The 12,850-nt window shown below is 43.9% G+C and overlaps 1 protein-coding gene across 3 annotated transcripts in view; it reads left to right on the top strand.

Annotated features, from left to right (window-relative positions):
• The first annotated feature begins 1,132 nt into the window (after positions 1-1,132).
• Positions 1,133-12,850, top strand: part of LOC106569077 (tenascin-N) — a 31,586-nt gene continuing 19,868 nt past the window's right edge. For all 3 annotated transcript variants that reach the window (XM_014140054.2, XM_014140052.2, XM_014140050.2), the window contains exons 1-3: positions 1,133-1,377; positions 6,785-7,210; positions 8,227-8,598. In XM_014140054.2, coding sequence (XP_013995529.1) covers positions 6,787-7,210; positions 8,227-8,598 — 796 coding nt within the window. In that variant the 5' untranslated portion in view covers positions 1,133-1,377; positions 6,785-6,786. The remainder of the gene's footprint in view (positions 1,378-6,784; positions 7,211-8,226; positions 8,599-12,850) is intronic.

Below are 12,850 nucleotides of genomic sequence, written 5' to 3'. Positions count from 1 at the left end.
AGTGCTTAGTGAAATAATCTGTCTGTAAACAATTGTTGGAAAAATGACTTGTGTCATGCACAAAGTAGATGTCCTAACCGACTTGCCAAAACTATAGTTTGTTAACAAGAAATTTGTTGAGGGGTTGAAAAATGAGTTTTAATGACTCCAACCTAAGTGTATGTAAACTTCCGACTTCAACTGTATATTTAGAGACAAACAGATGCCGGTGAAAAATATGACCAACCTCGACACCTAGTCTTTGGTGATGCTGCCTGTCCATTAGGCAAGTGTGTGGGGGGGCTGTGGGGGGGGCTGTGGTGTTGGTGTGAATTCATGCTGTTGCATGGGTTTCTATTGTATTTGCGTCATTGTTCTTATGTAATAAACCAAAATGCTTAGCGATTCAATTCATAATAAACACAACACTTTGGTACTGTTTGATGATTTTGCTCTATCCCTACTTTAACATTGTACATGTGTTGCACAATGATGGTGGGATTTATGCTTTCATGCTGGCTTAGCAGATGAGTTAGCAAATTGTTTTCTAGAAACAAAATATCTGCGTTTGCTTCTTTTTTCGAGCAGTTAATGTGGACATTTCTCAATGGTAAGCACAGTGTTTGTGCCAAATTGAAGTGGTTTATAAAATCTGTGTTTATTTTATTTCAGACCACATAAGGATGTCCATGTGTTGTGTTGTAGTACTTTATGTAATGAGAAAATCCTACAGTACAAATCCTACCGTAACTAAAGTCTGTAATATCTCGAATTAAATTCACACTTCAGATAGACTGATACATGTTGGCTAATGTGATTGGAAACTTAATTCACTGATATGACTAGACCTGTGTTTTCTTCATGAATGTCCAGATTTTTCTTGGCTTGAGCTCACCATTAAATCCAAGCTTTCTCTGATTGCCTTACAGCACGTATTACTACTGTCCTGGACTGGTAAAATGATTAATTGCATCCATCGCTGCTACTGTGACAGGAAACATATAAAAAAACGTTTCTAAAACTCAAACTCAAAGGTTGGTAGTGACGGGGTGGGGGCAACATGTGTGGGGGTCATGTTGAAGTATAATGATTAGTTCCAGCTTATTTGTTTTTTTTTTTAAAGGAGGAATGTCTCTCATTATCTATCTCTATTCTCATTCCATTATTGAGGAGCAAGAGAAGAGACACTCCCAAACTACTGCCCATTGGCCAAAGGCATTTCGGAAGGGGATTTAACTACTTGAGGAAAAGGCTGTTGCTGCAGGAGCTACAGAGGCATTGGTTGTAAGGGCCCCTTCAAACTCATGCCCTGAGCTTGTCAACAGGTGTCAGAGAGAGAAGCAATAGAGTGACAGATTCTCAGGCTTTCAGAGGAGGGAGTCACAGGGAACTGCAACGGTGAGTTAAACACTGCTTTCTGTTATTGTTTTATTGTTTTATTCTTGAATGTTCAATTTGAGAGGCTTTGTAATATGTGCATAAACATTTTATATGACTGCAAGTAGTTTTTTTATTAGAGATTGCATCTGATTTGATACATTTTTATTCATATTATGACCTGTTTAATATTTCACATACTGTTTCATTTTCTTTTAACAAATGCAATTACAGACAAGATTCATACTTACTATTGAAATAAGTAATTATCTTGAAAAAGCTATACTTACTACGAAATAAGTAATTTGCAACATTATTCCTGTTTGAGTCATTATATGATATAAGATCAGGAAGCATATAGTTTTCATCAGAGCAAATGAGATGTTAACATATAGTAGTAGTCCTTTAAACAAAGTTTCAAAATTATTATAACAACTTCATTCCAAAGCTAAGCTCTTTCAGTACAAGTTATACAGTTAAATTGAAAGAAACAAAGAAACAAAAAGCAATATGTTCGATTTCTTTTGATATTTTGCATCAACACCAAAAAAACTGCACAAGTTGTAACTTAGGCATCAAACCCAATACGTTTAGAGGTCCATTTCCTTGTTAACAAACCTGCCTTCTCTCACTCCTCACATTTTCATCACAGACTAAACTCCAGCCTCTCTGGTACCAGACGGAAATGCTGGGCAGTCAAGCATCAGACTAAGCATTAACAAATTATATTTCAGTCAGTCAGCCATAGAGCCAGTGGGGAAATAGCTGAAGTGTCAGCTATGTCCTTACCATGGAGTAAATAGGTTGTTAATACAATATACAGCTTCAGTAGAATAATTATATTTCCTTTTCTTTTCTTGTAAACCATTTTATTGAAGGTGGATTTTTTTTATTCTTCTGAAAATAAATAGTTTCAACAAGCTTCATAGACATTATGTACGGTGCTTGCCTGTGGCTCAACTTGATGAAATGCTACTGTACTGACTCAAAGTTATTTTGGAAGCAGTGATACAGATGTAGAGCGTTGCCTGCAGCTAGCCATGAATGGGGTGGTTTCTAATATGTGATCATAAGGCCTACATAAAGCCAATGGGGTGACTATTGGGCTTTTTAACCTTATCAAGGTTTTTTTGTGGTTTGGATGGCCGGACCAGCAGACAGAGCAGGGGGATATGAGTTTGAGCTCAGACTTACTCTAATTGCTTTCAGCTTTTTCTGCCTGCTAGTAAAGGAAAATTCGACAAACGTTGCAACCACATAAAGACCATGAGCTCTGAGCTCTTCCCCAGTGTGCAGACTGCAGAGCGCTAAACTTTTCATCCCAGGCTTGTTGGTCCAGTGCAATTCCCCTTGAAACGGAAAAGAACAGACTGCCTTTTATCTGTCTGTTGGTTAATGTGTCTCATGAGAGGATGGGGCATTGCACACAGTCTGTCCTTGCTTGCTTCCCTTCCTTTCGCTCTTCCCAGTGCAATGATTTTGCAGGGAAAATTGGGTCCCTGTGAGGATCTGATATTGATTGCATTCACAGTCTGAGTCTAAGCGTTTCTTGTTAGTGATTGAGGGGAAACGTTCTACCTCCTCTTATTCCGTAAATAGATGATGCACAACAGTGTTCCACTTGTTGGTAAAATGCAGCTTCCTCTACCCTTTGTTGAACCTTAACAATTAGAGGAGTGAGTCTAACATTTTTAGTAGCTGTTTGAAGTTTACTCCCAGCACTACTTGCCAGTCTGCAATGCATGCTGGAATTGCTTAGGTACTTTCCTGCCAATCCCGGTTGGAAGTCTGTCAAACTTCACAGCTAGTCGACAAGCCTGCAAAGAATGGAGGCTGAAAAGATGAGACAGACATCCTTGTGTCTGACTATTTGAATCCCTTGTTATGTGAAGGTAATTCCCCTGTGTGTCCATGCCAACTTTGAGTGCGGAACTGCGGATACTGTTTTCTCGAAGCCTTTGAGACGGCTTCGGCTCTTCCATGACTGCACGTCTGACACGCTTCACATAGATTGCGTCCCAAATGGAACCCTATTCCCTATAGCATTGGTATTCAACTCTTACCCTACAAGGTCCCTAGCCTACTGGTTTTCTGTTCTACCTGATAATTCATTGCACACACCTGGTGTCCCAGGTCTAATCAGCTCCTTATTATAGGGGAACAATAAAAAAAAACTGTGGAACTGGCTTTGAGGTCCAGAGTTGAGTTTGAGGGCCCTATAAGGTGGAATAGAGCAAGGTTTCTCAAACTCAGTCCTCGGGACCTCAAAGGGTGCACGTTTTTGTTGTTGTTGCCCTAGCACTACACCGTGGATTCAAATAATCAACTAATTATCAAGCTTTGATCATTTGAATCAGCTATGTAGTGTTAGAGCAAAAAACTAAATGTGCACGCATTGGGGTCCCGAGGACCAAGTTTGGGAAATGCTGGAATAGGTTGTCATTTGGGACACAACCATGGATTGACTGACTAAGGAGAATCTTTGGTCTTACTGCTGTATCGTTCTTGACGTTCCTTCCCTGCAGAGATTTAGCAGTTCGTGGTAGCTGGAAGAAGGTCACATTGGAATCTTCTCTAAGACAAATAAAAGCCTTAATATGGCAAGCATCAAATAAAACCTTGACAGTAAACTATAAATGAGCTTGTTAAGGATCTGTGTGCGCCAGCGCCTGGTGCCATTCCACAGGGCTGTATAATGTTCCTGTGATGTGGGTTATTGTAAGGCTGTCATTGACTTGCTGGTCTTTCCCACTGGTCTGATCTATGTCCTGGTTGCTGATAAAGTGCCATCTACTGTAATTATTGCCAGGGAGTCAATGGGGATGAATGGCCATAGCTGTGATGTCATAGTCTCTACGGTCTGGCTACTCTAACCTCAAGGTTTTCACCCACTGAGTTGAATAACAGACACAGGACTCGTAGCAAACATGGTGGACATTTTGTGTTGCACTAATACAGTTACTGTAAGTCATTAGCAACATAGCCAACATAATTTCTCCCAACACGTCGCTTACTGATACTACATTTTCACAAGTGTTGAGCCATTTTTTCTCTGTGAAGTCTACTGTTGGATGGAAGCTTAATGCCAAGGGTTATTTGACTAAGAGGTCATTATTAGACTAATGCTAACCACTTTCATTCAGGTTAATCCTAGCCATTTTCTTATTTAGGCTAATGTTCGCCACTTTCATGTTAGCCATTTTCATTTATGCTAATCACAGAAGAAAGAGAAAACCCAGATGTGTCACACGGGGTATAAACTTGAAGCATCCAGTGAGGGCTTCTATTCACCACCTTAAGTCTAGTGGCAGGCAGAGGGTCAAGGAGGAGCAAGAGCTCATCATTTTCTCATAACGTTCTGAATGCAGTTTTCTGTTCCAAAACTAGAATCTGTTACAAACAGAGTGCAAGTTTTGTAGACTTGACTCCTTGCCAAAGTTTTAAAAAATGGCATGGTTTAGGAATGTAGGGTGAATTCGAGTTCTTGCACACGCACACTTCAGAGATTAGGCATTCCCTAACGTAAATATGCAAATACCTGCTAAAACACGTTAATAGGATCATGCTAGCTCTTGCTTGGCTCTGCCCACCTCATTGCTTGTTCTGACCACTGTGCTTTATTGGTTCCTATTGTAAATTATGCCTCTGTCCTATCTTGGGTTAGTTATCATAATATTTAGGCTAATGTTAGCTATTCTTAATTAGGCTAATGTTAGCCATTTTCTTTTAGGCTAATGCTAACCATTTTAATTTAGGTTAATGTTAGCCATTTTCATATTAGCCATTTTAAATTAGTCTAATGTTAGCAATTTTCATGTTAGTAATATTCATTTAGGCTATAATGTTAGCCATTCGAAGGAACGTTAGCCATTTACTTACAGTAGCAGGCTGGCTACTCACTAGAGGTTCCACTTCCTGTAGATTTGATATTGGAAAAATGGTGGTAGATTTTGAACACATTTGTTGACATTTTGATGTTTCGGCCTGCTATACTTCTTTGTCCAGTGGGATGCTGCTCAGTCTACTTCTTTGAACATTTTTAGGATTCCACGTCTGTTTTTCTCTTCTTTGATGCTTAGTGAGCCATGTTCAGATTTTTCGTTGCTAATTAGCTAATTTGTCCTTGAATGTTCAAAGCAGTGTCTCCGAAAACAAATTGGACACTGCCAAACCTTTCACTTGCAGTGTTCCGTTGCTCACTGCAGTATCACAAACATACTGTAAACTCTCCAGGAGCATCTAAGCCATTATGTCTAACTATGAACATCTACACTAATGTTGTAGGCTGCTTATGATGCCATAACACCTATACCATTGTGCTTATCACTTATAGGTTACTTTCACAATCCTTCAGGTGACTACATGGACAAGCCTCAGATACTGTAGCACCACTTGTGTCACAGCTGACACCAACGTAATGAATTCAGCCTGTAGATGAGGTTGCTAGTGTTGTATGATTGATATAATCATTGATGAAGATTTCTTTATACTGGTTTACAATGTTACAGGAACAATCGCTTTGCACTATTGATCTACTGTACACCATTTATCGTTCCCATAGTTGCAATATACCGTATGTGAGTTAAGGTAAAAAGCCTAGTATTTGTGCAGGGTTGAGTCATTTCACTTCTTTGATAGTTCCACATTGTGTGCTCCCAATTATCTATCCCGTTAATGTTTTTGCACTACATGCATATTTCATTGACCAATCAACATTCTTTTAAAAGTACCTGCGCAATTTATTAAAGCATGTATGCTATTACAGTTGTCAAGAACCATGGCCTCTATTTTAGAGGAGAGCGGAGCACAGTCACTTAAGTTTGGTTTTCAGTTTCCACAGACCACACAAGTTCAGACATCGACCATAAGTTGCTCCACTACCAAATTTCTAATGGCTGCGTGCCAAGGACGCAACAGTTCAATTGAACATGCTTGAGAAACAGGTAACTTCTTATTCACCATAGAGGTTTGAACCAAATTATTTCTGAAGAAGTCTTTTCAGATAAATATTTGGCCTATTATTTTGATAGCATATCATTTCTCTTCCTGGGGATGTCAAAAGCTGGATGACATCACTGTCATTAGACATGACATCTTTTGAAAGACAGGGTTCCATGCTCCTTGAAGCCCTTATGGTTGGCTGAGCACTATTAATAGTTAGGAACTTGGGATAAAAGTGTTTAGTTTCGAGTGATGACTGCTGGCTTTCTGCTGGAGGTTACGAGATTGCTTCATGTCCCTTTTGTAAAACATAGTCTGCCTTAACTAGAACGTATGTGACTTCTTTAACAATCTTGTAAAATAAAGCCATGTTCTCTCTGGAAAATCCCCCATAATAGACCAAAAAGGTGTCAAGACCAGTGCTCTTTGTGCATGTCAAAAGTTGCATATCAATTTCACCAATTATTGCACTTATTTTCCCCTCTAGCCATGACCACTAGACTACACTGGCTCACAAGAGCCCTATGCCTGATAAGCATACTGTGCACTGTCACTTCCACATATGTGACAGAAGATAATTCATCCCCCGCTGAGAAAGAAGTCACCTTCAGCCACGTCTATAAGATTGACCTGGCCAAGAGCCCTGAGTGTAAACTCGCCTTGCAGACCCTCCCTTCCCAACAGGACCAGTTTTCAGGACTGCAAGAGCTGGAAGGGGGCGCTACTCTGGAGGGGGAAAACAACATAGTTTTCAGGCACCAAATCAACCTCAAGACCCCAAAGTGTGACTGTGATGAGTCGGAGAGCTTTACGTCTCTGCTGTACAGAGTCAACGGGCTGGAGGAGGAGGTGGAACACCTGAAGAGTCAGTGCTCCCAGGGCTGCTGTGGTGGAAAAGGTGGTGGAGCAGGAGGTAAGCCTACAGTGCAGTCCATCACCATGAGATCTGACAGAACATCTATATTCAATAGCTAAAATACATTGAGTGTACAGTTTTTGACACACTCAAACTGGTGCAGCTGATACCTATACCTACCATACCCTGTACAAAGGCAGTTAAATATTTTGTCTTTCCCATTCACTGTCTGAATGGCAAACATACACAATCCATGTCTCAATTGTCTCAAGGCTTAAACATCCTTCTTTAACCTGTCTCCTCCCCTTCAGCTACAATGATTGAAGTGGATTTAACAGGTGACATCAATAAGGGATCATAGCTTTCAGCTGGATTCCCCTGGTCAGTCTATGTCATGGAAAGAGCAGGAGTTCCTAATGTTTAGTACACTCAGTGTATATCTGAAAAAAAATGTGTAACTTAATCCCAGATGTTATTTAAAACTGTGAAACTGGTCTCCCGTGTGGTGCAGCAGTCTAAGGCACTGCATCGCAGTGCTAGAGGCATCACTACAGATCCGGGTTCGATCCCGGGTTGTGTTGCAGCCGGCCGCGACCGGGAGACCATGAGGCGGCGCAAAGTTGGTCCAGCATGGCCCGGGTTAGGGGAGGGTTTGGACGGCATGTCCTTGTCCCATCGCGCTCTAGCGACTCCTGTGGCGTGCCGGGCGCATGCACGCTGACACGGTCGCTAGTTAGAAGGTATTTCCTCCGACACATTGGTGCGGCTGGCTTCCGGGTTATGCGAGTAGTGTGTCAAGAAGCAGTGTGGCTAGGCAGGGTTGTGTTTTGGGGGGATGTATGGCTCTCAACCTTCGCCTCTCCCAAGTCTGTACGGGAGTTGCAGCGATGGAACAGGACTGTAATTACCAATTGGATATCACAAAATTGGGGAGAAAAAGGGGTAATAAGTACAAAAAAATATATATAACTGTGACACTGTTTGAAAAAATGATTGATGCACTGTCACTTACATTACACTTACAGTACAGACACTTCAGATGTCACATAACGTGATTTCCTAAACTTCCACAGGTGTGGACACTAGTTGTAGTGGCCACGGGACCTACCAGCACAACACCTGCAGTTGTCAATGCAACCCTAGCTGGGAGGGTCCAGACTGCTCCGTTTCCACCTGTCCTGATGAGTGCAACGACAATGGCCGCTGTGTGGATGGAAAGTGTGTCTGCCACGCTGGCTACACGGGGAGTGATTGCAGCCAGCTGATGTGCCCAGGCGACTGCAACGATAAGGGATACTGCGTGGACGGCAAGTGTGTTTGCTTCAGCCACTTCACTGGCGAGGACTGCAGCGAACAGAAATGCGATCCTGACTGCATCCACGGCACCTGCGTGAACGGAATGTGTATCTGTGACGAAGGCTTCTTTGGGGAAGACTGCTCTACAGGTAGAAATGCTGATATAGGCTGAGGTTATAATCAGGTCATAATATCTTATTCATTATTATATAAAAGGGAAAACTGGTCCAAGATCAGCACTCCTAGTTTGAAATGGCCTAGATCTACATAGCGAACTCTACCTTTTGTTGATTCACAGAACTGAAATGCAGAACATCTACAGCTGTAGGATCCTTAGGGTTCTGAGGTTTCATAAACACTTTAAACTTGACATTAGGTACTGAAGTTATTTGACTATTAGTTAAATACAGTTAAGCAGAAAATATGCGGTCAAAACATTCTGACAGATAAATTCACTGCATCCACACTTGTGAAAGTGACAGCGATTGCTGCACCCTCAAACCATGTCTGCCAATCAACTGTCTAAAGATTTCACGTTGTTAAAACCAAGTTTGTGCACAGACCCATGGTAGCTGGTCGGGTATTGCACTCAGCGATAGTAAGATTTTCAAGCTGTGCTGCAAGAGAGATTTGGAGAGATTTATAGTAATGTGCATGTAGGAACTGTTGAACTGTTGCTTACAACAACAACAGCGATGTGTCAAGGGGGAAGAGGGAGCCTATATGAGTTTATGAGTTGGATTTGGAGGATAAATATTATGAGTATAGGACAAAAGCTACAGTATACTGAGACATTTTCTGTTTTGTGTGGCAAGAGTGAATTTGAGGCTACGGTATATGGTGAATAGGTATCTTTTTCACAAACATTGTCTTTTTAGAGTACAGAAAATGATCAGACCTGTTTTCTTTTTAGTGACCATCAAAAGCAATGCTAACCACATTTCACAACTATGATCGAGACTGGGATCTGAATTTAGACCTTTGGAAATTTGTACATTGATAAAGAACTCAGACACACATTTCAAATAAATCATCAAGAGAAAACCTAAAGGGTTTTATTCTGCCCACAAAAAGCCTTGGTGGATTTCTAGGGATTTTTAAAAGCCAGATCAATGTCCTACAGATGCTGCATGTGGATTTGGTCTGCTTTCCATGTACGCCTCCTGAGTTGTCCCTTAATGCTCTTTTCACCATGGTACAGTAGACTCAGTAAAAATAGGACTTTATGTGAGTCACTGAATAGTGGGATGTCTCACACCGACAAATAACAGTTCCATGCAGGAATGTACATTCACATTTCTGCTTCACATTTGAGAATCACATCCATTCTCAATGGACGTGATGGTCTTGAATATTATTGGTGGTCTTGAATATTATTTGAATAACATAATGTACCCTTTAGCATTATGTATGGTCACTTTTTACTACATGGAAACAGTACATGTGCTTCCCCACTTGTTTTTGTATTAATTACGACAGAGAAGCTAGCTAGCTAACGAAGAACAACAAAGAATATCTAGTTAACAGAAGAAAAGAAAGAGAAAATCAGGACAGAAGAAAAAGGATATCAAAGTGAAACAGTTCTCTAAAGACACAAGAGACAATAATACAAGAAACAACACTTCTGTAGCTTGTCAACTATGTGTCTGTCTATCCCTGTTCTCTCCCCTCTGCACAGGCCATACAAACGCTTCACACCGCGTGGCCGCTGCCACTCTAACCTGGTGGTCCCAGCGCGCACGACCCACGTGGAGTTCCAGGTCTCCGGCAGCCTCTGGAACTGCCGGTCTACAGCCAACAAGGCTGAGTTCATCTCAGCCTATGCTACCCTCCAGTCCCTAGACTTCCTGGCGCTGACGGAAACATGGATTACCACAGATAACACTGCTACTCCTACTGCTCTCTCTTCGTCTGCCCACGTGTTCTCGCATACCCCTAGAGCATCGAGCCAGCGGGGTGGTGGCACTGGAATCCTCATCTCTCCCAATTGGACATTCTCTCTTTCTCCCCTGACCCATCTGTCTATCTCCTCATTTGAATTCCATGCTGTCAAAGTTAGCAGCGCTTTCAAGCTTAACATCCTTATCATTTATCGCCCTCCAGGTTCCCTTGGAGAGTTCATCAATGAGCTTGACGCCTTGATAAGTTCCTTTCCTGAGGATGGCTCACCTCTCACAGTTCTGGGTGACTTTAACCTCCCCACGTCTACCTTTGACTCATTCCTCTCTGCCTCCTTCTTTCCACTCCTCTCCTCTTTTGACCTCACCCTCTCACCTTCCCCCCCTACTCACAAGGCAGGCAATACGCTTGACCTCATCTTTACTAGATGCTGTTCTTCCACTAATCTCATTGCAACTCCCCTCCAAATCTCCGACCACTACCTTGTATCCTTTTCCCTCTTGCTCTCATCCAACACTTCTCACTCTGCCCCTACTCGGATGGTATTGCGCCGTCCCAACCTTCGCTCTCTCTCTCCCGCTACTCTCTCCTCTTCCATCCTATCATCTCTTCCCTCTGCTCAAACCTTCTCCAACCTATCTCCTGATTCTGCCTCCTCAACCCTCCTCTCCTCCCTTTCTGCATCCTTTGATTTTCTCTGTCCCCTATCCTCCAGGCCGGCTCGGTCCTCCCCTCCTGCTCCGTGGCTCGACGACTCACTACGAGCTCACAGAACAGGGCTCCGGGCAGCCGAGCTGAAATGGAGGAAAACTCGCCTCCCTGCGGACCTGGCATCCTTTCACTCCCTCCTCTCTACATTCTCCTCTTCTGTCTCTGCTGCTAAAGCCACTTTCTACCACTCTAAATTCCAAGCATCTGCCTCCTACCCTAGGAAGCTCTTTGCTACCTTCTCCTCCCTCCTGAATCCTCCTCCCCCTCCCCCCTCCTCCCTCTCTGCGGATGACTTCGTCAACCATTTTGAAAAGAAGGTTGACGATATCCGATCCTCGTTTGCTAAGTCAAACGACACCGCTGGTCCTGCTCACACTGCCCTACCCTGTGCTTTGACCTCTTTCTCCCCTCTCTCTCCAGATGAAATCTCGCGTCTTGTGACGGCCGGCCGCCCAACAACCTGCCCACTTGACCCTATCCCCTCCTCTCTTCTCCAGACCATTTCCGTAGACCTTCTCCCCTACCTCACCTCGCTCATCAACTCATCCTTAACCGCTGGCTACGTCCCTTCCGTCTTCAAGAGAGCGAGAGTTGCACCCCTTCTGAAAAAACCTACACTCGATCCCTCCGATGTCAACAACTACAGACCAGTATCCCTTCTTTCTTTTCTCTCCAAAACTCTTGAACGTGCCGTCCTTGGCCAGCTCTCCTGCTATCTCTCTCTCCTCTGCTCTCATCCTTCTAGACCTATCTGCTGCCTTTGATACTGTGAACCATCAGATCCTCCTCTCCACCCTCTCCGGGTTGGGCATCTCCGGCGCGGCCCACGCTTGGATTGCGTCCTACCTGACAGGTCGCTCCTACCAGGTGGCGTGGCGAGAATCTGTCTCCGCACCATGCGCTCTCACCACTGGTGTCCCCCAGGGCTCTGTTCTAGGCCCTCTCCTATTCTCGCTATACACCAAGTCACTTGGCTCTGTCATATCCTCACATGGTCTCTCCTATCATTGCTATGCAGACGACACACAATTAATCTTCTCCTTTCCCCCTTCTGATAACCAGGCGGCGAATCGCATCTCTGCATGTCTGTCAGACATATCAGTGTGGATGACGGATCACCACCTCAAGCTGAACCTCGGCAAGACGGAGCTGCTCTTCCTCCCGGGGAAGGACTGCCCGTTCCATGATCTCGCCATCACGGTTGACAACTCCCTTGTGTCCTCCTCCCAGAGTGCTAAGAACCTTGGCGTGATCCTGGACAACACCCTGTCGTTCTCCACTAACATCAAGGCGGTGACCCGATCCTGTAGGTTCATGCTCTACAACATTCGCAGAGTACGACCCTGCCTCACACAGGAAGCGGCGCAGGTCCTAATCCAGGCACTTGTCATCTCCCGTCTGGATTACTGCAACTCGCTGTTGGCTGGGCTCCCTGCCTGTGCCATTAAACCCCTACAACTCATCCAGAACGCCGCAGCCCGTCTGGTGTTCAACCTTCCCAAGTTCTCTCACGTCACCCCGCTCCTCCGCTCTCTCCACTGGCTTCCAGTTGAAGCTCGCATCCGCTACAAGACCATGGTGATTGCCTACGGAGCTGTGAAGGGAACGGCACCTCCATACCTTCAGGCTCTGATCAGGCCCTACACCCAAACAAGGGCACTGCGTTCATCCACCTCTGTCCTGCTGGCCCCCCTACCTCTGAGGAAGCACAGTTCCCGCTCAGCCCAGTCAAAACTGTTCGCTGCTCTGGCACCCCAATGGTGGAACAAGCTCCCTCACGACGCCAGGACA

This window comes from Salmo salar, chromosome ssa14, assembly GCF_905237065.1.
Source record: "Salmo salar chromosome ssa14, Ssal_v3.1, whole genome shotgun sequence".
Lineage (NCBI taxonomy): Eukaryota > Metazoa > Chordata > Actinopteri > Salmoniformes > Salmonidae > Salmo > Salmo salar.
This window is presented reverse-complemented; position numbering and strand designations above follow the sequence as displayed.